Raw genomic sequence first — 26,479 nt, 5'->3', positions numbered from 1 at the left:
TACGGATTAGTGATATGCACCTGGCATCAGATTCACCGACCCCCAAAAGGACACAGGGATTTGTCCCTTTAGGACAAGATACAAACGAGGGGGGGGGGGAAGCACAGGAAAAATCAATATTCAAAGTCTTTTGAGACTAGCAATACAGAAATAAAGAATGCAAATGTAAATGTTTTGAACCTATCAGACTTTAATTTGTCAACTACTCATATGTCCATCCTTAATAAAGGACTAACTTATTCCTGGTTTTGTGGTCTCTGAGGATGTTCTGGCACAAGATGTAATGTCTTTTTGTAGAACACTTAATCTTAAGTTGCAGTTTGATGATACAGATGGTAACACTTACTATGACACTTTCACATACCATAAATCACGCTATCTTCCCCCTATGCATCCCATAGTGCACCAGTTTCAAAGCAGTATTCTCAAAGATCTGCACCATCGGAGCTCTAATATTTCTTTCAAACCCAATAATTTGTCTTTGGCTGAAAAGGATGCGATTATGGAATTACAGAACAACAAGGATATTTGTCATCATATCTGCTGATAAGGGTGGGGCAGTAGTAGTAATGAATTGGTCTGAATATGACAATGAGGCCAAGAGACAGCTTCTGGATAGACGTTACTATTCGGAAATGCCAATCAACCCCACCTTTAGATTCAAGAAGCAAACAGATCATTTCCTGACAACTGCTAGAGATGAAGGCATTATCACTGACAGGGTGATGCAGCAACTTACGATTCAGGATTCTGCTAATCAATACATCTATTTTTTACCCAAAATACACAAAGATCCAGTTCATCCAACAGGCAGACCTATTGTATCAGGTAGGGAACCTTTGTCCATTTTTCTTACCAGGTATTTGAAACCTTTGCTATCCAGGGTACGTTCCCATCTACAGGACACTACAGAATTCCTGAAAATCATTTCTGAAACCCAGTTAGAACCAGGATGGCTCATGTGCACACTTGATGTCAGTGCTCTTTACACTAACATCCCTAATCAGGTTGGTTTGGAAGCTCTTGCCTACTGGCTACAGGTGGCTGGTTTATATCAGCCCGACTTCAACACCTTTCTTGTAGGCCTTGCAGAACATGTCCTAACTAACGATGTCTTTTTTTACCAAGACACTTGCTATTGGTAAACCAAGGGTACAGCTATGGGGGCATCTTTTGCCCCCATTTATGCTGACCTATTCATGGCATTCATTGAAGAACAAATAATTTATGATAGCAGTCACAATATCTTTCTGGATGAAATTCACATTTGGAGGCAGTATTTGGATGAAAACTGGATGGTATGGAGGGCAGATGTTGACTATTTACTGGAATTCATATCCTAGCTGAATGACAACAAATGGGGTCTACAATTCACAGTTAACCACCATGTAGACACCATCACCTTCCTTGATGTGCTGATCAATAGATTACCTGCTCACACTTTAAGTACACAGGTTTTTAGGACGTACCCAGAATACAACACTGTCCTCCATGCATCCAGCTTTCATCCGCCTCACATAGCAAGAAATATCCCCAAATCACAATTTATACGAATGAGGCGTATTTGCTCTCAAGAGCCCACCTTTCAAGAACACAGACAGGATCCGACCAAGAGATTTAGGTCCAGGGGATACCACATGGGACATGTTCTGCAGGCCAGTAACTGGGCAAAGACACTAAACAGGGAGGATTTGTTAACTTACAAATCACGGAACAAACAAGATCCTCAACTGATTAGATTTGTGACCACTTATGCAAGGAACTCAGATATATTAATCAACAGTATACACAGACATTGGAATAGATTACAGTGTGATCAAGAGCTAGCCAATATATTGCCGGATAGATGTCTGTTTTCATTTTGTAAAGGAAAGAACCTGGCATCTTGTTTCAACCATTACAAACACCCTCACGACAATAGCTGGTCTCAACTTACACAAACCACTTTGACAGGGGAACCTTTGATACGATGTTTCCCATGTGGTCATTGCATAAATTGTGATAAAATAACCAAGTCCAAACAGTTCACAAGCAAAAATTGTGGTATGGTATAGGATACAAAATTTTTCGCTAATTGCAGCAGCAACTGGCTTGTATATTTGGCAACATGTACCTGCGGTTCTTTCTACATTGGGCAAACATCTCGTCCTCTCAGGATGAGGATTTATGAGCATGTAAGTAATATAAAGAATAAAAAACCCAATAATGCATTGTATAAACACTGTATGTTACACAAATCAGCAAAATTTACTTTTATGATCATTGATGTGCCAAGGGTAACAAACTAAACAAAACAGGTTGACATTCCATTTTAGACTCCAAAGAGAAGAAATGTATTGTAAAGCTAGGTGGATTATTTCTACCTGGTCTTAATGAACAATTCTAAAATGAACCAATGGGGTTAATGATGCATGCATTTAAACGGTAGTACTTGATTTTTTATGTTTACACTGATGAAGGCTGTGTCTTTTACCAGCCGAAACCGGTCTGTTTTCATGCTGTTTTAATTCATTAATAAATTTCTTTCAGGTCACAGTTTGCTGGCTTAAAGTGTTTTTCTGGATGTACCTTGTTTTTGGGGCTGTGCAATTGCCTTCGTGCAGGAGGTTTTGTTTGGTGGTTGCAATGTTTATTCTTAACATCTCACCTTTAACCACATCAAATATAACTTGGTTCACAGTTATTACATTCCAGGTTTCAAGATGTGTAACTCTTTGCAGCACTGAACTTTTATCTCTGAACACCTCAGCAGGAATACAGCCTTTCAGCTTTAATACATATATGTCATAACCTCAATACCTACCCCCCTACATGTGCTGACAAGCAGGACTTGCACCCTGCCCCGATCCCATGTTAGTGCTTCTTTTGAGTTTCACTAGCAGGAAAGTGGCATTGTTTGTTGACTGGCTATGCACTGGTTCGGTGTATTTAGATAGTGCATGTATGCTACTAGTAGGTTTCTTGAGTTCAGCATTGTGAAGTTAACATTTTGACATTTTAGGAGTTTGTAATCAGTATTATGACTTTCAGTGCATACCATTATTCGATAAGTTGTCACATACACATATTATATAAGTATGATCATTTTTATATATTTTTTTCTATCTTACAATGCTGAAAAGGATTTTTTCCATAATATTTTTATTGCTTCATACTTTGTTCATTTTGTTCAGGATTTAAATGCCTTTAGAGTTTTAAAATGTATTTTTTCACATTTTATTTCAAGTTTGATTGGTTTTCGTACTCATGTGACATTTATGTGTACTAATATATGGATGTGAGTAATTCCAGAGTTCTGAAGGCATCTTTTCATGATGAAAGCTCTTAAAAAACAAATTTAAATGCAAGAAATGAACTTTTCTTTTCACACACACAAACACACGTGTTCACATGAATCTTTATGCATGTGAACACTTTTTTGTGGGTAAACAAAAAAGTGTTTTGCAGCATTTAAAAAATGTATAATTTTAAAATTTGCTTCAGAATGCAAAAGACTAAACATACAGAGGTGTATTTATGGCATTAATACTAATGACTGAAAACTGGGAGCCATAACAGAATCACCTAATGATGTAGACATTCTTCAAAAGGGCCTCACAGAGACAGATGCTTGATGTCAAAGTCATGGCCTCAACAATGCCAAGAAGTGCATTGTCATTCCCTTTGGGAAAAACTCAGTGCCCATGAACTGCCACATAGGCAGTAACTCACTAAACACTGAAAGTGTGATAAGAGACCTCGGGACACAGGTGGACAGTAGTACTCTCTACTTTGATAACCACATCACCACAGTAGTCAGGAAATCCTTCTACGTGGTACACTTCATCACAAAAGGGTTCTCCTCTAGAAAAAAGGAGGTCATTGTTCCTCTCTTCTCATCCCTCATCAGACCCATTATAGAGTACAATGCCCTGTTTGGCATGCATCTCACAAGACACCTACAACAACTGGAAGGGCCACAGAAATACCTCACTAAGAGGATTACCGGCCTCAAACAGATGCCATACGCAGACCATCTAAAAAAACTCCAGCTCTACTTTTCCCACATATCGCCTACTCAGAGGTGATCTCTGCCTAACATACAAAGGCATGTCTAACCCAGATCTGATGGACATGCTACACTTAAAGAAATCTCAATCTCTCTGAACCACACTCCAAGGACCTAAACTGTCACCACAATAAACAGAACATGCTGGAGGGATGGATTCCTGTCCCAGAGACTTCCCATACTCTGGAACAAACTACCCATTCATGTCAGGCAAAGCTCCTTATTGGCCCTCTTTAAGAAAAACCTTGACGACTGCATGGGAAATATAAAACTCACCCCGGGGATCACTTCTGCGGCACTGCTTGACAGAGGCACAAGAAAATTTTTTGGGGTGGCGAAAGCAACGGAACCTTTTTGGCTAGGCTTATATAGGCCCCAAGGCCAATAGCCTAGCACCTACCTATGAACCTATGGGTGGTCAGGAGGCCCTTATATCTCTTTGGGTTCATTATGCTGGATTAGCATAACAATGGTTACTTTTTTACCAAACTGTTAATTTAACAGTTTGCCAATTACATAACTAATCCACAATTACTTACCCAGGCTAATCCAGCATAATAACAGCTGGAACCCAAAGTGACGCCAAGCACCTCCTGTCTGTCCATTAATACAGCTTTGCAAATTTAGTCTTCCATGTTTGGAAGCAACTTTTTAAATTATTTTATTTACAAAATGGTGCAAAATGGCCTTTGTTTTCTATAAAAAAGTGTTTACATGCATAGAGTCTCCAGGGGCTTAGCCTCCATCTCTAACAAGTCTGACTCAAAGGTAACTTAAAATGCCTGAAGCATTGGTAAGGGTTTCAGTTCCTCAAGCCTCAAGAGGTCCACTTTCCGTCTGCTGGAGACAGGCACTCCTTGACTTTCCACTTGAAATGCTCCCTTCTTTACATTCAGAATTCACCAAGTGAGACATCCTCTGGGAGAAGCCCAACTGGACATTACCTTATCAATGGCATCATAATAAAGAGAACAAGAGCTCTTGGTTAAGTAGGTCAAATCTTCCTTATCAAGCTTAAAGTCCAAGACGTTATGAGAGAGTCTCTTCTTCAATGAAGAGGCAAACTAAGGATGAAATCTAGTCCAGCTATGGCTTGATCCTAGGCAAAGTTGCCACATACTCCTTAGCAAACCTACAGTAATCAAAGACGGCATACATCACGGCTTAAGTACAGTTGTAAATCTACCATAAATGTAGATGTTTGAGTGTATTCATTGTTGCAGTCATTACACTTGGGTTATCCTGCTGGCAGGCTACCTGCAGTCGGCCTGAATTCCAACGTCCTGGTCTGGCGTCGGTTGCTGTCGCCTCTTCCCTGACGTCAGTGCGCCAGGGGTATAAAAGATGCAGCCGACGCCATTTTCTTCAGTTTTTCTTGCCCCAAATGTTAGGTGCTCCCAAAAGGGTAAGCTAAAAATTTGCAAATAAAAAAGCATGCACTAACATAAACATTACCTTACACCACATAGGTTGTATAGAATAGAGAAGTACAGATAAGTCCCAGCAATGAAAGGGGGATGGTGGGAGGGTAACCTGGACTGCAACAGTGAATACACTCTAACATCTACATTTACGGTAGGTACACAACTGTACTATGTTCATCGTGTTTCACTGTTGCAGTCATTACACTTGGGTTGAATCCCAAAGCTGAGGTTGGGCAGCTGGGCCTAAATAGGATTAGGAGTGGCTATGAGGCCCTGCAGAACTGCAGTGGCAAAGCCAGCTCTGGATTTAGAGTAAAGAGGTAAGTAATAGTGCTTGGTAAAAGTGTGCACTAAACTCCAAGTTGCAGCCTCAAAAATTTTCTTGGTTGGTACTCCTCCAAGAAAGGCTGCTGCCCTGGTAGAATGTGGCCTAATATTCTTAGGCACCAATTTGCCATGTTGTGCATAGAAGAAACGAATGCAGTGTCCTATCCACTTTGAAATAGTCTGCTTTGAAATAGCCTTGCCTTGTGATCCTGCAGCGTATGCCACAAAAAGTTGCTCAGTTTTTCCTGAAAGCTTTTGTTTTGTCCAAGTAAAAGCGTAACTGCCTGTGTAAGTCCAAGGAGTGCAGAAGTCTCTCCCCTTTATTCTGGGGATTTGGATAAAAAGTTGGCAAATTAATGGTTTGGTTAAGAGCCACACTGGATACTACTTTTGGCATAAATGTTGGGTTTGTCCTTAGAGAAACCCTGTCCGGATGAAAAATGATAAAATGTTCCACTGCCATTAATGCCTGTAACTCTGAGACTCTTTTTGCTGAAGTAATTGCTAGGAGCAGAGCAGTTTTCCATGATAAGAATTTTATCTCAGCTGCATTAGCTGGCTCAAAAGGAGGCAGTGTGAGCTTTTCCAAGACAAAGTTGAGGTCCCATTTTGGTATTGGTGCTCTCCTTGGGGGTCCTATGTTTTTTGCCCCTCTGAGGTACTGTCTTAGTATTGGATGAGAGAAAATAGGCTCCGTATTGTAATGAGCTGAAATGGCAGAGGCATGGATCTTAACTGATGAGAAGGATAGGCCTTTGTCCATCATCTCAGTTAGGTATTGTAAAATCTGAGGAATATTAGGAACATGTGGTTCAAGTCCTCGTGACTGGTTCCAAGCACAGAATCTCTTCCATTTTTCTGCATAAGATTTCCTGGTGCTGGGCCTCCTGGCTTCCAAAATGACATTCATAACTGTTTTAGAGAGAAGTGTGTTCTGAGTGGCTATATTATTCACCATGCAGCCAGACTTAAGGTTCTGAGTTGGCTGTGCAGGATCTGATTGTTTTGTTGGGTCAGCTGATGAGGAATTTGAGGTAAAGTCCAGGCTGGCCCTTGAGACAAGTTCTTTAGGATTGGGTACCAGTGCTGGCGTGGCCAGTCTGGGGCAATCAGAATAATTTTTGGCTTCTCTTGTCTGAATTTTAGGAGTACCTTGGGGAGTAGAGGTAGCGGTGGATAGGCATAAACTGTTAGGCTTTTCCAGCTTAATGATGGAGCATCCACCTTCCATGCTTGCGAGTCATAAGTCCTTGTGCAGAATCTCTGTAGTTGGCAGTTGTGAGGGGAGGCAAATAGATCTATGTCTGGGCATCCCCATTTCTTTGCTATCATGCTGAAGACTTGTGGATCTAGTTTCCACTCGTGAGGGTCCATGGGGTTTCTGCTTAGTTCGTCTGCCAGAGTATTTTTCTTTCCTGGCAGGAATTGTGCCTGTAGATGTACTTGATAGGCCAGTGCTGTGTTCCACAAAGTCATGGCTTGCCTGCAGAGGAGGTAGGAATGTGTGCCCCCTTGCTTGTTTATGTACCACATGACTGTAGTATTGTCCGTCTTTAGTAATAGTTGTCCAGGATGTAGTAGGTCCTTAAAGGCTGTCAGGGCATTCTGGACAGCTAGCATCTCTTTTTGATTGATATGAAGATGCATTTGGTCTGTGGGCCACTTGCCTGTATACATTTTCCTGCCATGTGTGCTCCCCAGGCATAATCCGATGCATCTGTTGTTAGTGTCTGCCTGGCTGTGGGTAAAGTGAAAGGATGTCCCTTGTTGTGGTGAGAGGCCAGTGCCCACCATCAAAACTCTTGTTGCAGGCAGGGAATGAGAGTAATTATTATTTCCAGGCTGTGGCAATGTTGAGTCCAAACACTTTTTAGATACCATTGTAGCTTCCTCATATGCAGTCTTGCATATGGAATTAGCAGGATGCAGGATGCCATGAAGCCCAAAGCCTGCAGAATTTTTCTTGCAGGTAGCTAGGTCTTTGTTGCCATCATTTGAAAGTAATGAGTCAGTTGCCTTTGTTTGTCTGGCGTGAGATAAGCCATCTGGGCAGTTGTATTTAAGCTTGCACCTAGGAATATTATCTTGAGAGGCCACTAGTTTTGATTTATTTTCATTTACTGTGTACCCTAGGCAAATTAGCAATCTTTTTACAAACGCCAGATGCTTTAGTAGAATGTCCTTGCTGTCCGCTTGAACAAGGCAGTCGTCCAAGTAGGGATATATTTGAATTCCTTTTTGTCTGCAAAATGCAATTACTGGTGCCAGGCATTTTCTGAAGACCCTGGGCACAGTAGATAAGCCAAAGAGCAGTGCAGAGAATTGGTAATGCAGTGAGCCAGCTATGAATCTGAGGTATCTTCTGCAAGATTGTCTGATTGGGACATGCAGGTATGCCTCTTTGAGGTCCAAGGTAACTAGCCAAGCCCTCTTGCCCAGCATGGGTAGAAGTTGTTGCAGTGTCAACATTTTGAATTTTGGAACGTCCAGGAAAGTATTTAGAGTAGACAGGTCCAGTACTGGTCTACAAGCTTTGTCCTTTCTGGGTACCAAGAAAATTCTTGAGTAAAATCCTTGTCCCTGCTCTTGCTGTGGTACTTTTTGGATAGCCCTCATGTCCCAGAGAGCAGAAATTTGCTTTTTTGCCTCTGCCCATTGATTGTATGGCATGTCTGGCATACCTTTTGACCTTGGTAGGGTGTGAAAATGGAACCTGTAACCCTGGGAAACAATATTCAGTAGCCATTTGTCCTGGGTGATCATATGCCAATTTTGTGAGAAAAGTTCTAGTTTTCCCCCAAGGGAGCTTCCAAAAGGTAAGAGCTTGGCATTGGTAGAGGAAAGTCATTGGGACTGTTTCCTATAAGGTTGTGATTTGTCTTCTCTGCCTTTGGGGGCTGAAGCACCCCATTGCTTATGTCTGTATGAGCCTTGGGTCTGAGATCTGCCTCTTGGGCGTCTGTATCTGCCTCTTTGTGGCCTGTCTGACACTGGAAAGGACCAATTTTTAGAAGGCCAGTTCCTGCTAAATCTGGGTGGCTGTACCTGTAAGAAATCCTTTACTGTCTGCATTGATTTTGCTTTATCCTCCATTTTCTTTAACACCTCTTCTGCCTTAACACCAAACAAAGTATCATGTTGTAATGGAGCATCCAACAATTTTGCTTTAACATGATCAGGTAAACTTTCTTCTTTTAACCAAGCATGCCTTTGAATGACAGAACCTGTAACTGCGGCTCTGCAAGAAGCCTCTAATGAATCAAAACCACATTGCAAAGTATGCTTTCCCACTTGTTCAGCTGCATGCAATAAATCCTGCATTTCCTTATTTTCAGAACATTCTGAGCTTGTAAGCATTTTCTGTTTTAGCAAAGACATTAGGTATTGTTGATATTTAAGCATGTGAAACTGGCAGTTTAAAGCCCTTACAGCTAAAGTAGCAGAGGTGTAAACTTTTTTCCCCCATCTGTCCAGTGCCCTAGAATCCCTATCAGATGGAACAGGGTTTTTTGCAGTAGAAGCCTTGACTCCTATGGGACCCTGAGAAATTGTTTCTGGATCAGCAGCAGGGTTTTTGTAAATATATTTATGAGAATCTGGGACTCTGTAGACCTATCTGGCTTAACTGGAGCAGGGGGTAAAGAATCAGGAGACAAACTGGATTCAGAAAATACATCATGAACAATATCTAGTACAGGGGAAATAGCAAGGGGCCTTTGCTGAGGCAGTAAAATAAAGTATCTGAGCCTTTTCTTGGATTCTGAATAATCGTGGCTCTCCCAATGGAAATGCTCCCTCATGGTGTGCAGGGTTTCCCCAAAAGAGTAATCCTCAGGAGGAGAGGCTGAAGGGATAGATTCTTCAGCGTCAGAGTCCTCATAGGAAGGAAGAGAATATCCCTATTCTGAAGAGGAATCAGAGGAAATAGAAACCTGGTCAGAGGAATCAGTCAGTATCTTGCCTAGGCATTTTATCAGGAGGGGGATGGGAATCCCTGATCAGAGTAATTAGGTCCTCGGCCATTTTAAGCATCTGTTTCTTTGGCATGAATGACTGTTCAGGTGAATGCTGTACTTGTTTCATTGTCTTTAAAGGTGTTCTGGACTTTGCCTTGGTCTTAATAGTAAGCTGTGAAGGTCTGAAAACACCCTCAGAAGCCGATGCCTGCTCAGCGGCTCCGGACCCATCTGAGGGAATAGTTTCCGTAGGCCCAGTACCTTGAGTTTCCAGAGGCCTAGTTGTCTCCACATGGGAGTCAGAGGCGGCCTGTGGCTCTGAGGTAGCAGGTGTCAGGGGCTGCGAAAGCGCCTCACTCAGCACCGGTGAACCGGCGACTGGCCTAGAAGAAGCTTCGTCGTCGGTTTTGGACCTCAGATGCCTGCCCTTTTGTTTGTCCTTGTGCTTCTTATAAACTCCGGTCGTCAGCTGTTCCAACGGCATTATATAGTTAAACCTTCAGCCAAAGTAGTGTAAAGCAAAATCGAACCGACGCTTAATAGTGCGTTGGTTGAATCTAGCGCAAAACCGACAACTAGCAACGTCGTGGTCAGAGCCTAGGCAAGGAATACAGTAAGAATGAAATTCCTTATGAGGTATTTGCTTCCCACAAGAAATACAATTATTAACTTTTACTGACATCGGTCTGGAGCAAGAAAAAGTTTCCCCAATGGGGTACTTAGCTTTATTGAAGACTTCGGATCTGAAATTCAAATTTGAAAATCTCAGGAGTTGACCAACCGGCACTTGCGATCTGCTTTTGCTTCGAGCACCGTGCGGCAAGAAAGACTGAAGAAAATGGCATCGGCTGCATCTTTTATACCCCTGGTGCACTGACGTCAGGGAAGAGGCGACAGCAACCGATGCCGGACCAGGACTTTGGAATTCAGGCAGACTGCGGGTAGCCTGCCAGTAGGATAACCCAAGTGTAATGACTGCAACAGTGAAACACGATGAACATCAACAAGAAGCTAGAAACCTGGCCTCTATCAGAAACAGGAGATGGTCATCCTGCCGAAGAGGGTGGAAAGCTTCAGAAAAGTTCAGTCTTCTTTAGCCTCTTATCAGGATGGCTGGGAAATGGTGCAGGAAACAGCCCACCAGATGATGCAGTCTGAAAATGTAATGGTTACACACTAGGAAGTCAAGTCTGGCGGTCTCAAACACTTGACCCAATTACTTGGGTACTGACAGCAGTTACAATGTCACTGCCTGCCTCCAAAGGAAGAGCAGAAGGTGTACATGAGAGAACAAGGTGAACAAATTGATACATCCTCAGGACTTCTGCAGGATTGATATATGGTCCCATATGCTGTTTCTACTTCACTGATCTTAAACCACAGCCTTTTTAGGGCTGTCCATCTTTCGCTGTTTTTTTTTTCTTTCAGAAGAGATTTCTTTTTGTAACTCTGGAGGACCTCCTTCCACCTAAAATGGTGGGTGCCTGAGCCAAAGCCTCTTTTTGTGCTCAAGCAACATAGTGAGGTTTCTGACCCTACTATGGAGTATTTTCCTATTAAGGGTCATAGTCTTTTTATGGGGAAGACAAATCACAGATCTCCTATAGTTAGTTAATGACCCGCAGATCAAAATATTTTGGATGAACTTTAATCTGCATTTTCACAAGCACAACTGTGCATTTTATTCAGGGACATCATGGAACTCTGGACAAACAACCCAAATTCAAAATTCACAGATACTGAACTAAACAATCAAATCTCAACAGTGCAATTCTAAATGGTTCTTACCACAGTGAAATTACCTGAAAGGGACTGACAGACTATACAATGGAGTACTTATGGAGTAAAAGGACTGAAGATGGCACAGTATGCTTGCCCTTTCTTTAAGCATGCAAACAAAACTTCAGAGTAGGGGAGAAAACCAGATCTGTTCTGAGGAGGCCCAAGCGCTCTGGAAGTCAGATAAGAAAAACTTCCACCTGTAGCTAATTTTCATGGAGAAGGAATTGCACTGCAACAGTGAATCCAACAAGGAACATCTGCTGATTAATTAGCAGTCTACGGGTGAATGCAGTTAAGCATCCTGGATTTTCAATTTGAAGTTTATTTCAAATGATTCTACATGCCTTTCTGAGTGAATGATCAAAGCAGCAGACTGCAGATATTTACAAATGTGTCCTGCGAACAGTTAAGTTGATTGTGGAACATTTAATAGAATCATGCTACTGCAAACCATTCATCAACAATGATTTACTTTTGTCCTGGAGGAGTCAGTGTAAAGGGTATTTCTTCTTACCCCAAGCTATAGAGACTCAAGATTTGACTATGGTTTATATGACTGCAGGAGGATTACAGCCTCTCCAGTAAAACTGCATTTTATAAAAATCTGCTCTAATCAACCTGAAATTAAGATTTATCATCTGAAATACATTTGGGCAAGTACACTTCAGCCAAATATCCTAAAACTTTATTTTACAAAAAGTACACCAAGAATCCAATGAAAACCATTAATCTTCACCTAGTATCGCAAAACTGCTGACAGACAGAAACAAATGGTTTCATTCAATTAACTAGAAGTCATTGTAATGTCACTGTATTACTTAAGCGCATCAGTGCCACGTTGAAGGTCAGAAAGTAAACTAGGCTGCCTTGAACTGTGTTTCCGTCTGACAGGCTAGGCTAAACAGCATAAAAAGCAGACCTAGAAGGACAATTTGAACTGTAGCAGAAAAGGTAAGGTTACTGCTGAGATGCAGGAAATTTCAGTACTAGGATTGGTCCTTTTTAATGTTAAATATTTCTTAGGTGGGTGCACATATTTGGATTACTTTCACCTAAACAGGGTTTGAAAACAGTTTTAGCACCCCCTCACACTACATACAGTGTCACAGATTCCTTGCAGTAACATGGAGAAAGGCCTTTTTACAGCAGCCACCTTCAGTGATTTGAAGTTGATATTCTGAACTTGACAGCCATCAATCACCAGTCAAACTTGATTATACAGTAAGAGCTTATAATAAAAAATGCAACCACAGACCAGACAAAGTAATCAGCATGCCAAATATAAATCCTGCATTAATCACACAAAGCAGTTTGGGTGACATCTTGAAATAAATGGGGATACAGACGTTTTGAGATACAATACTTCTTCATCCATTTTATTCCACTACATCTACTTACTTTTGTATAACGTATGCATATACCAGGGGAATTACTTTTCGGGTGTGAAGTCTTCATCATTTAACTGTAGTCAAATCAATAATATTCAGATTCATATTTAGGAAGACAACCACCTATGCCAGGACTATTCTGGATCCCTTCCATGTATTCTAGAAACATTCTACAACTCACCTTGTTCGATCAGATGAATAATAATGATAATAACAGTAATGCTAATAATAATAATAATAATTACAGCCTTGCAAACATGTTCATCTGGAGTAAAGCCTATCTCAGTTTTACTCAACAGAAATGCTAAATGTGGAGACTCTGACCATGTCATATTAAACAAGACTACAAATCTCTCCTAGGATAAGCGATTTAGTTTTTAATAAAAAAATTCTTCAGATAAAAAACATACAACTTCAGAAAGTTTAAATAACATTTTTTATCCAGTAAGGAAATCATGCGACTGCTAAGCCCTACAGGATAATCTTATCGGTATACCCCATTGCTTTCAACAACCAATGCTTATTAAACAAAACCATTAACTGGTAAAAACATCAAACCCCTTTAGGCAGTAAAAGCTGGTATTACATGGTATCTGTTACATTCACGGAAAAAACATTCCTTGAAAGCTATATTTAGAAATCAGATCTAAACAGTATTTTAAAATCGATAACCACATTATAAAAATTTATAAACAACATCTTATTAATTTTAAAAAAAGGGCTAATACCTACCAAGTCCACAGGAAACATCAGCAAATTAAAATACTCTATTGTTACCAACAGCCAATCAAAAATCTTGAAAGGGTTAGTAAGCTGACAAAGCACATTGCTTTTAACAACCAATTCTCACCACACAAAACAAATAAATGGTATGACAACAAACCTATTTTTGCAGGAAACAAACAATATATATTACTTTATATTTGTAGAAAATAAAACAAAACACCACAATGAAACAAAAACCTCTGCACAACTGAAACAAGTCCATAAAAGAATATAAAATATAAAACGTTGTGTGCAGATGTTACCCAGGCAGTTCCAAATGGTGCTAAATCAAACAGCACAGTGTAGAAGGAGCGAAGCCTTGTCTCTTCAGACCAAAAAACAAAACTGCTTCACATAAATCCAAAATCCAAGTAAAATGTCCTTCAAAGTAAATACAGAGAGAAACTGTTGACTATAAAACCTAAAAACAGGTGAGCGCTTTCGCTTTCCAGCTTTTTCAAACCATAATGCACTCCTAAAAAAGTCATACTTTATATACCATCATATAATTAATTAAACAATTAACTTAGTCTAATAAATATCTTAAAAAGACATACACATATTAAATGCATTATTTACTTTCTGTAGAATTAGCAGCAGTGAAACTGAGATAGTATATTAAGCTATAAATATGCCTTAAAACATGAACATAAAAGGAAAAATAATATAAAAACAAAGATATTATATGAATTATATAAATTTATCCAAGAGACAAAACATCAGAGCTAAGAGAACAAACATACATGAATTAAAACACAATATGTTAGTACTTAAACCTTCTTTTCTTTAGTTTCGGTTTTAATGGAATATTGTCATTCAGTCCTGGAAAATTATGAGCCTGTAATTTAATGATCCAGTCTGCTTCTAATTCCTCTGTCCTATTTCTGATATCTCCTGCTCTAAGGGTAGGTATGTTGACATGCAGAATCAAAAATCTAAATTCATGTTTTGGACCTGCTTTCAATACGTGCTTAGATAATGCATTCACTTCAGACTTAATCTTTATCCGATATATATGTTCTCTGATTCTATGTTTTAATTTTCTATCTGTTTTACCCACATAGAATGCATAGCATTCTGTGCACGTAGCAAGGTAAACCAGGTGTTCTGTGTTACATGTTCCATACACTGTAAAAGTATACATTTTTGATGTTATAGGATGTATAAACACATTGGTATTATTAACATACCTACATACCTACAGAAGTTGCAATTACCACACTTTAATGTCCCTTTAGAGCTTCTTTTTATAGGTACTTTTGTACTTGAGGAACATAGCAGTCTGTGTAAATTCTTCCTATTTTTAAAAATGTATCTTGGTTGGTCTCCTACTAATTCCTTAATGTTTGGATTTATAGTCAATATACCCCAATGTTTACTCAGAACATCTCTTATCAGATTAATGTCTTCTGTGTAATAGAGGGATATTTTCTGATGTTTTTCGTGACTTCCATCTGATTTCTGCTGTCCACTATAATATTCTCTGCCTCTTTTTGAAAAATATGGGCAAGCCTGATTTTCCCTGTCTCCATTGACTTTGTCAAAACATTCATCAATTTCTGTATCCTTATAACCTCGTACTATTAACCTATCATTTAATTTACTCAACTCAATTTCATATTGATTTTGTGTGGGGTTTAACCTTGAAACTCTAACCGCCTGTCCTCGAACAATATTATTGAAGACATGTTTAGGGTGCATACTTTTTCTATTTAATAAGGTATTCTTATAGCATGCCTTCCTAAATACTCCAGTGTTAAACTGGCCATCATTCAAACGCTGTAGTAATATGTCTAAGAAAGCAATATTGTCATGGGAGAATGTCATAGTAAATTTAAGGAAGGGTACCAATGCATTAATTTCCAAAAAGAACTCATTCAAATCATCTATAGAGCCATCCCAAAGAAAAAACAAATCATCCACGAATCTCCTGTAAAAACGAACATTTTGGATGAACTTGTTTAACAAAAAAAGATTCTCCTCTTCCCATACTGCCATAACTAGGTTGAATGTTTTGACAAAGTCAATGGAGACAGGGAAAATCAGGCTTGCCCATATTTTTCAAAAAGAGGCAGAGAATACTATAGTGGACAGCAGAAATCATATAGGAGAAGTCACGAAAAACATCAGAAAATATCCCTCTATTACACAGAAGACATTAATCTGATAAGAGATGTTCTGAGTAAACATTGGGGTATATTGACTATAAATCCAAACATTAAGGAATTAGTAGGAGACCAACCAAGATACATTTTTAAAAATAGGAAGAATTTACACAGACTGCTATGTTCCTCAAGTACAAAAGTACCTATAAAAAGAAGCTCTAAAGGGACATTAAAGTGTGGTAATTGCAACTTCTGTAGGTATGTTAATACTACCAATATGTTTATAGATCCTATAACATCAAAAATGTATACTTTTACAGTGTATGGAACATGTAACACAGAACACCTGGTTTACCTTGCTACGTGCACAGAATGCTATGCATTCTATGTGGGTAAAACAGATCGAAAATTAAAACATAGAATCAGAGAACATATATATCAGATAAAGATCAAGTCTGAAGTGAATGCATTATCTAAGCAAGTATTGAAAGCAGGTCCAAAACATGAATTTAGACTTTTGATTCTGCATGTCAACATACCTACCCTTAGAGCAGGAGATATCAGAAATAGGACAGAGGAATTAGAAGCAGACTGGATCATTAAATTACAGGCTCATAATTTTCCAGGACTGAATGACAATATTCCATTAAAACCGAAACTAAAGAAAAGAAGGTTTAAGTACTAACATATTGTGTTTTAATTCATGTATGTTTGTTCTCTTAGCTCTGATGTTTTGTCTCTTGGATAAATTTTTATAATTCATATATCTTTGTTTTTATATTATTTTTCCTTTTATGTTCATGTTTTAAGGCATATTTATAGCTTAATATACTATCTCAGTTTCACTGCTGCTAAGCATAACAATTCTACAGAAAGTAAATAATGCATTTAATATGTGTATGTCTTTTTAAGATATTTATTAGACTAAGTTAATTGTTTAATTAATTATATGATAGTATATAAAGTATGACTTTTTTAGGAGTGCATTATGGTTTGAAAAAGCTGGAAAGCGAAAGCGCTCACCTGTTTTTAGGTTTTATAATAAACTGCAGTCAACAGTTTCTCTCTGTATTTACTTTGAAGGACATTTTACTTGGATTTTGCATTTATGTGAAGCAGTTTTGTTTTTTGGTCTGAAGAGACAAGGCTTCGCTCCTTCTACACTGTGCTGTTTGATTTAGCACCATTTGGAACTGCCTGGGTAACATCTGCACACAACGTTTTATATTTTATATTACTTTATATTTGCTTCATTCATAAAATAAAATAACTATTCCTAAAAACCTACATAGAAAACTTCATATCTAGACAAAGGTTTAGATTCAAAAGTCACGAAAAATTGAAAAACTAAATTTTTTGTTACATTTAACAGGAATGGATACCTACCAGGCCCACCCCCCCCCCCAAAAAAAAAACCCTCAAAAAATACTGTATTGCTTCCGACAGTCAATTAGCATTAGCTGCAAAAATCAACCCGTCTAAATGTACACAGGGAAAAGACAATGTAAGTTTTTAAATATCATTCATATAGGACATTTCTTGATAGTAAAAACTAAATATGAATTAACTTTACCTCACCAATGCCTTTAATTTCAGCAGACACACAATAGAAATTTCATCATTTAAGCCAGGCCAGCTCGAAGCATTTAAACAGAGCTGCCAATACATCTCCCTGTATCCATCCAATGTAGTCCTCCAGACAACACAATTACCCAAGTTTCCAGTGAATCCATCAAAGTACTCATACACTACACTTTTTTGCACACATGCATTCATTTAATCTTCCCCATGACTTACCTGCTTTGCTAGCTTGACAGCATCTGCCGTTAATCTGTCTCGAAGCTGGGGATCCAGTTGGGATGCTGGGGCAATCTCAACAACTTTCTGGTGTCGCCTCTGGATAGAACAGTCACGTTCATACAAATGTACCACATTTCCATATTTGTCACCTGCAGTAGAAAGTGCATTTTTTAGTGGCCAACAGGTTAGACAGACTGGACTACTTTTGAGAGACATGCTGAACAAGTACTGCAAAAATATATGCCTTCAGGCTGTGTTATCATAATTTACTTGTTCATTTGTTGACCTAATAAGATATTAAACACAATATTTCTTTACATAGGAGCCACAGAATGTGGATATAGTTATGTGTGTGCACACAGTCACACAAAACACAAGCATAACACCAAGGAAACTAAGGTAAGGTGATTAATAAAGTCACATCATTAACCCTCTGTATTAAACTGCAGTTTATGTTCACCGTTAATACATGTACCCCTCTGACAGCATTCCCCCATGTCCACTCTGGCTGATGTGTACTGAATGAGCATAACGAGTCACTACTGCAGCCAATTAAGCTATGGTAATCTTGACAGCCACACTGTTCTGCCCTGATAATCTATGATTTCTTTATATATATATATATATATATATATATATATATATATATATATATATATATTTATATCTGTATCTCTTTCTCTCACTCTCTCTCTCTGTTAGTGCGTGGGAGCACTGCTTTTGGCCTAAAATATCTTTGTGCCCTTTCTTTGATATTGTGGAATCCTGTTTTTAGTACATATAATTACCAGGGGGGAATTGGGGTGGGAAGGCTTTAATGCTGCAAAAGAAAACATGTTTCCTGCTATTTTTTTTTTAAATTTGAGTTTTGCATGAGAACAGGTTGCTTCAAGATGCATATAAACTGTTAATGTTTACACTGTCAACATTTCGATCTTTTTAGGGATTTAAAAAAAAAAGATAATGTTCATATGAGTGGAAGTTCTTTTTAATGGTAGTTTTGCTGGCAGCTTTCTGTATGAGATTGCGTTTCAGCAGGTTAAGGGTATTTGCCTTTACCCCATTGTTGTATGATTTCAGAATGGGTATATATAATTAGCAGGGGTGATTTGCAGTATTAGTTGTGGTTGTATTTTCTACACTGGTATTACCATCAAGGCATTTTAAAGTGCATATCTAAGGGCTCTTAAGGTTCACAACAGCAATTTCTACAGTTCAGTGGCAAAACATTTTCAACAAGTAAACAAAAGTGATTTTTGTACATTCAGATTTAGCATTATGTATTATCAAGAATAAACAATACCTGGAAAAAACTGAAGCATTAAGCATTTTAAAAAACAAAATGGTTTATCCAAAATGGCTCAGTACTGTTTTCTCATGGAAAATATTACCGTTTAACAAAACAAACAGATTTTTTAACTCATGCAAAGGGTTATTTTTAAACTGAATTCGGAACAGAGGGGCTTTTTTTTTTAAAACTGAACTCAGAAGCTGCATGGTGTACTGGACTTAGGGAGATTAGCGATGCTGTTCTTACGGAAGGAAGGACTTTGCTGAAGCTGAACTGGACTTTGGGACTCAGTTAGACGTGTGTGTGTGTGTGTGTGTGTGTGTGTGTGTGTGTGTGTGTGTGTGTGTGTGTGTGTGTGTGTGTGTGCGTGTGTAGCCAGTCATCGATTGGAAAGCAGAGTATCAGTAGTATGCCTTAAACTGAAAAAAATATGACTTAATAAAGGCAGTGAGGATGAATATGTCAAACACACAATAAAATAGGAGACCAGACTATGACCAGCCCACCTACCTGGATAACAAATGTAAAATGTAGTAAATAAAAATGCTGTACTTATTGTGTTGTTTTGAACATAAAATGCTAAACGCAATAAATCCAAAGAAGTATGCCACAAAGATGAAGTTTTTTGAAAAGTTCATTCTGTCTTTCTTTTACAGATACGATCTGAATGCTGCTGACATTCTGTAAACTTGCTTCACCTCGGACTCTTATGTGTACGTTACCTTTGCATAATTTTGTTGGTGTTTTTGTGCAGCCTTTTTATACGATATTCAGAGCTGCAAGGATCATATCACAAAATGCATAATGGTCATTTATAGCTGGGGAAAGACATGCACTGACAAAATTTGTATTTGGGTGTCCTCACTCATATTTACTGCAAATGAAGACCACAGTACATCCAACAGCTTCAAATATCGATTGGCTATAGCTGTGTTAAGCACTTACTTTCACCTCTATAGCTGTGTTAAGCACTTACTTTCACCTCTATGGCTATAGCTGTGTTAAGCACTTACTTTCACCTCTATGGTTATAGTTGTGTTAAGCATTTACTTTCACCTCTATTGAAGTAGTCTGCTGATAATAAAATTCTCACGCAGACTGCTTTTTTGTAGAAAGTCTGACATTTAACCTGCCAAACTTCTGTTTCACATTTTCTTATCACTACAACATAAATTGTCAACCATCTTTTTTCTGTAGCTATTCTGGATATAATTGCATTCACATTTCCACATAAAATCTTGCTACTCCTGACCTTTAATGTGCACTTAGTATTTTGTAATCATACATTTGCAGGTATTTGTTTGTATGCCAGCAGTAGTAAAAAGTCAGTTTCCATGGCAATACTGATAAGGAGTTTTCTTTAATTTAATTTTTGGCACATATATTGTAGTTTTCTAAAATGTATGACACTGTTAACAGAAATAAATGGTCTGGGGTCTGCTAGCAGATATGACCATGAAGTCCATCGTAGAAGTACTATTTCTGAGATAAATTGTAGTGCACCTGTTACAGAACTGTTTTTTTACAGACATACTACCATACCTTATCTGTTCAAAATATTATATACTAACAGGAGATTTTCAGTAGTCTTAGCTCTTTCTGTATTAGGGGACAAAATACCAGCATGAACAAAGTGACCAGATTTCATAATTTTCTAGTTACAGAGCGAAAAGAAACTTCCCTTTCATTTAAATTTTTGACTGCTAGTTAAATTAGATGGTAAATAAGAAACAATGCACTTCAAGGTGCACATTACAGAGAAATAACATAACACCCACTAACTTGGCTAGTACATGAAACGGGCAAATACTTTTTTCAGTCCACCCTGGAGGGAGTTATTTCATTTAGGAAAAATATTTTTGTGTGTTTAAAAGGATTAATGCTTTACTAATTTAAAATCAATATTACTTATCAAAATGGATTTTTAAACCATTTTTATTTGCCATGTTTTTGAGAAAAAAAATAGTTCCAAGAGTCAAGTTAAAATACAGACATACATTGTGAGATGCTGTAAAAACTGCACCTTTTATACTTGAATTTGTATAACTGTATCATATTTAGAGATTAATAAGTTTGCTTTCTTTTATCTTTCTTTTATAACTCCCTGAGAAATAAGGCACTGCTGTCTTTTGCATTAACTAGACGTTTTGGCATTCTGGTAATAAATGACATCTGGAAATGGTCCCCTGAATTTCAATACCTTAGTATTCTAACTTTTACAAATCAAGTTGTTTAATCAGTATGCAACAAGTCAGCAAACCTAAAGCTCCATTTAACTCTCATACACAGAGGTTTATCAGCCCCTGTATCACTATATTCTCTTTCCCAAATTCCAAAACACATATACTACAGCAGAAATGGAGGTTCTGCACTCTATTAATGTGCTTAATGACATAATACCTGAAACATGGATTACGAAATGGTTGGATTTTAGTTTGGTTTACTATGTCATGGTATCTTACAGAACACTTCAATGTATGGTGATATAGACTGTAGGTAGACTTTGCAGATTCAATCACTTTCATTTAATTTATAATTGCCATGTGAGCAATTTCAATTTATATTTATACATTTATTTAAAATAGATTTATACTTATTAATTAAGGATCACTATAACAAGACATATAGGTCAGTTGTCACAATTTCTTGTGTATTATTAAAGCTGAAGGATTCATAATATGTGAACTCACTCACTGGTTAAAAAAAAAAGTTTTACCTACAGAAAAAAGAGGAGGTCAATGTTCTGATTTTAGAATATAAGAGTAGTAAGACAAGGTGGAAAAAGAATGGGTGAAAGATTTGCGAGATGCTAAGGATGTGGAGGAGTTGTTTTGCTCATAGATTTTTATAGGTGGCAAGGGTGGTATTGTCTGCAGCATGAGGGACATCATAGTAGAATACAGGATATAGAGACAGAAGTGGACTTGATAGAGAGGTGAGAAAAAACAGTATTTTAATAGGGAAGAAGGGACAACAGGATGTGGTAGAAAAGATAGTGAGGACAAATGCAGAGGACTTAAGGACATGGGTAGAAGTTATCAGAGGTGTGTAGGAAAGTGGAGTGACACAGAATAAGGAGAAGGGAGGCAGTGAGAGATGCAGCCCCGAATGGATGGGCAAAGAAAAGGAAGACAGAGAGAAATGTCAGATGCAAAAATCAGTGGAAGTGATGAAGGGGAGATACAGCCAAGGAGGAAACAATGGCAGATCTTTACTCAGACAAGGTTACTTTTGTTGGGTAACGTTTGTTTAATATTACTTCATTCTCTCTTTTTTTAAAATAACATTGACTTTTGTGATGGGAAACAGTGGTGCACTGTATATATATATATATATCTATATCTATATATATATATATATATATATATATATATATATATATATATATATATAAATAGATATATTTTTTTACTTTTTGCCAATGTAGTGTAACCACAGAGTTGGTACATATAAGGTAGGAATATGGGGGAGGGGGCAATATCTCCATGGGGGTGGTGCAAGTAACTTTTTTTCTTTCTTATGTCTTTTTAGTTAATCTTTCCAGCATTCAAGAAATCAGTGAATTACGACTGTCTGTAGGTCACTAGAGAAAAAGGAAGCAACATCACAGCATGGTGCAAGAGACAGCAGGAAACAGAGGCAGGAGAGAGGAGAGATACCACAGAAAGAACAAGGGAGGGACAAGGAGGAAGGATACAGCCAAGGTAACAACCACCACAGATAGAGAGAAGGGTTAAAAGTGGTGAAAGAATAAGTTTTTATGTAAATAGTAGGCAGTCAGTCTGTAGACTATTACATGCCTAGCCAATGGCCAGGCAGTGAACAAAGGTTAGAAGTGTACCTTGTGTTCATGAGATAAACACCCTAACCATAATGCCAACCCATCCCCCCACCCTACATATGTATAGGGATGAACACTACAGATATGAGGAGTTCTGCCATGGTGCATGAAGTGAAAGAAATGGATAGGTAATGTGGGGGGTGGAGAATGTGGATGATTTGAGATTCAGCCACAAAAGAAAATAAGCAAAGCAAGTCAGTGAATTGGGATGAGAAATCAATAAAACTGTTCCCGAGGTCTAGATTCAGCAACATACCTCTCAACTATCCAGATTTTTGCAGACTGTCCCAATTTATGCCTCAGAATTTTGGTCTGTTCTTCATAAAATTTGTGGTTTTCTAGCAAATCACTGGTATGATCTGAGGAACTAAATCACAAAATAATTACATATATCTGAGTTTCAGATTTCATACCCTTCAGAAAATTCATACTAATGCAAGACCTACTATTCTATTATCTTTATAAGCGTATAAGAGCAATATTTAAAAAGTGTACTTATTTTGGGGCCTTTGTCCCACTTCTATTTATGGCTTTGTCCAGATTTCTTGCTCTGAGGTTGAGAGAGATGACAAATGTGTCATGGCCATCACTGTCAGCCAGAGACATTTCAAATTGTGACATACTTGTCCCCCATGTTGCAACTCTGAATGTGTCCAAGCAAGGCAAGGAGCACTTATGCAGTGTAAGTGTGCAGAGTATCCCCCCATCCAAGGTAGACACAAGTACTACAGTGGCTTTTCATCTGTCCTTGATTTTACAGAATGTTCTGGTTTTCTGTCATATTTTTATACTGTTGATTTATGCTTCTTATTATTCAGAAAATGCATGCTGTTGCAGTGCCTGTTGCTCTGTGTTTAAGTAGCAATGCTTTAATGACCATCAGGTAAGCTTGTCTGAGACTGTAAGATACAAGTAAGCTTTAATAAGCATACTGTTAAAGAATTACCAAATTACCAATATTAAAAGCCTTTTTGTGCAGAGAATATTTACATAACTAGATAACATATAAGCCTTAGGTATTGAAAGGCATATGACAGTATTTGTGATAAAGGACATGATTACAGTATTTTCAGAAGCTCATTACATTTGTTGGAGACTTGCGGTCATCTTTGCAGGCTTTACCCGTAAACTAATCAGAATGCCAATCTATCATGTGTGGTCCATAACCTGTGCAGTAATCTTTTAAGCAATTTATCTTGAGCTTGTTTCTTGTTTGCTGTTCATTTTTTACTTTGATCATGTTTTCTCCATGAAACAAGTAGATAGCTGTTGTCAGGAAGCAGGTCTTTTTGGATAAGAAACACAAGTGGGGGTATCACAGAGATTGCTACTTTCAGCATGTTACTTGGTACTTTTATAAAGCTGAATATAAATTATAATTAGAACTGCAGTGCAAGGAGAAGTGGTTTCAGTTGAGTGCTGCTTGTTTTTTTTATACCTGATTTTGACTGCCATTCCAGTAATGTATTTAAAAAGTAATTTATTTTTTTCATGCCTCACAACCTTTTTGTTTCCATCTAGATATTAAGTAAGCTGTCATGTCACCAATGCATTGAAATATTTCTACACTTCATATTGTCTTGATTGGACTTTCATAATGATGGTTTGGTATGCAGGGCAGTGTATTTAAAGTCCCAGTTTTTGTGGTTTTGAGCGTAGCTCCACCCCTTTCTGGTTGGCCACACCCTTTCCATTGGCCCCACCCATTTAACTGTCTCCTGCAGCCCCCCTTTGATTTGAAGTCACCAGCCGCAACTGGTTCTAAGTATCACATGATACTGTGAAAGACCAGACATGGTTCCCTACACTTAAAGGACTGAACTTCTAAGATCCTACACAAGAGGAGGTTATGGTCCCCAGAAAGGTGGTCTTACGACTTCAGATAATCTAAACCAGTGTGCATCTGGCTGAATGAGTCACACTGGGGGCACGGCACAGAAAAGCAGTATATTTTATAAACATAAAACATGGACGTCTTAGGTTTGAGAATCAACTGCACCGTTGTACACTAGTTTTAGAAACACAGACATTCTGCACTCATAGTAAGATTGAGTTTTTATCTGTGACTGTAGATCTCACTATGTCAAGAAGTACATTAGCATGCAGTTTGGGAAAAAGTCCACCAAGGTCAATTACTCCATCAAGAAGGCATCCTAAGAGATGACCCAGTAGTTGGGGATCTGGGAACATATGCTGACAGTAATCTAGCCTTTGACCAAGACACAGCCAAGGTAGTAAGAAAATCATTTTTTGTTGCCCAACTTATAAGTAAGGGTATGGCACCCCAGTCCAACAAAGTTCTAGTGCCGCTTTTCTCAGCCTTTATCAGACCCCATTCACTGAGTACAATATTCCCTTTGGCATGTACCTCATCAAGCATATGCAACAAAGTGAACACCCACAGAGGTTCCTTACCAAGAGAATCCAGGTTATTAACACATTGTTTTACATAGACTGCATTAAGGCCATATTTCTATACCTAGTCTCCCTTAGGTTACTTACTGACAGGCGATCTATGGCTGGTATATAAGGCAACCTCAAATCCAACCCTGAAGGATCATTTGCAAATCCACAAAATGATGGTATGAGAAACCCAAAAGACTTGGAGAAATCAAAAAAGTGAATAGTATCATAGGAGGTTACTAGGATATTGGGCCCAAGGCCCTTATAAGCCTAGCCAAGAGTTTAGCCATGTTTAGACAAATCAGCACCCGATGCCCCTGTCCAGCAGGGACATGGGTGGAATCCCAGGGGTATATTTTCTGTTTCCCAAAAGGGGTAAAGAAGAGAGGGAGTCTATTCCATACCTGGGAGAGTCTCTGGGACACAAATCTGTCCTGCCAACAAGTCTCGTTGATGTCACAGACCAGGTTGAGGCCGCGAGTGTGAGTTACTCGAGTGGAGCTTGATTTGTCGATATGCAGCAGTCCTATCAACGTGGGGTCCATGAAAGCCTTGCATGTCAGACAAAGGTCACATGTGAGGAGTCTGTATGGAACCGAGTAGAGGGATAGGGCTTTTAGCCTATATATGTATGGTAAATGTTTGAGGTTTAATCCTGGTACCTCAGCCTCTCGCCTTCAAGGGATATTTTATTACAAATCACACACATTTAAATAGCATGAACAATTATTCAATTAAATCCAATAAATTCATCCAACATTTAAAGTGAATAGTGCTAAAACACCACAAAAGTACATCCCTATTAGTTATAAACTAGCAAAAAAAACGTTTAAACTTTGTAAATATCTACATGCTGTTGGAAACTACATTTCTTTTTAACTATGGTACTCTGGTTCCCCATGGGCTTAACCAAAAGCCAAAAGGTAATTATGAATTTTTGATTAACAATATTTTCTGTGCACATGGTACTGGCATATAATATTTCTGTGAAATTGCTGTTTTAAGATTTATAATGTGCATGTAGACATTAGAAGTTTTTTTGCTAGTTTATAACTAATAGGGATGTATTTGTGGTGTTTTAGCACTGGTCACTTTAAATGTTGGATGAATTGATTGGAGTTAATTCAATAATTGTTCATTCTATTTAAATGTGTGTGATTTGTAATTAAATATCCCTTGAAGGCGAGGGGCCGAGGTACCAGGATTAAAGCTGTGTGGTACTCCATTTTGTGTTGTTTTTTTTTTGTAATATTCACATCTTTTTTTCTTGGTTTTTTTTTTTTTGGTTAGATGTTTGAGGCCCTGGATTCTCCTGGTGGGGAACCTCTGTGGTCTCTCTAGCTGCTGCA

At 38.3% G+C, this 26,479-nt stretch overlaps 1 protein-coding gene across 4 annotated transcripts in view; it reads right to left on the bottom strand.

Moving 5' to 3' along the window:
* The window catches only part of PC (pyruvate carboxylase), a 2,844,646-nt gene that overhangs the window by 2,270,850 nt on the left and 547,317 nt on the right, over positions 1 to 26,479 (bottom strand). For all 4 annotated transcript variants that reach the window (XM_044073797.1, XM_044073795.1, XM_044073794.1 and 1 more), the window contains exon 7: positions 17,593 to 17,744. In XM_044073797.1, the coding sequence (XP_043929732.1) occupies positions 17,593 to 17,744 (152 nt within the window). The remainder of the gene's footprint in view (positions 1 to 17,592; positions 17,745 to 26,479) is intronic.

Source organism: Protopterus annectens, chromosome 6.part0 (genome assembly GCF_019279795.1).
Source record: "Protopterus annectens isolate FY-2018-M chromosome 6.part0, PAN1.0, whole genome shotgun sequence".
NCBI lineage: Eukaryota > Metazoa > Chordata > Ceratodontiformes > Protopteridae > Protopterus > Protopterus annectens.
Note: the sequence above shows the minus strand (reverse complement) of the source record. Positions and strands in the feature narration are given on the sequence as shown.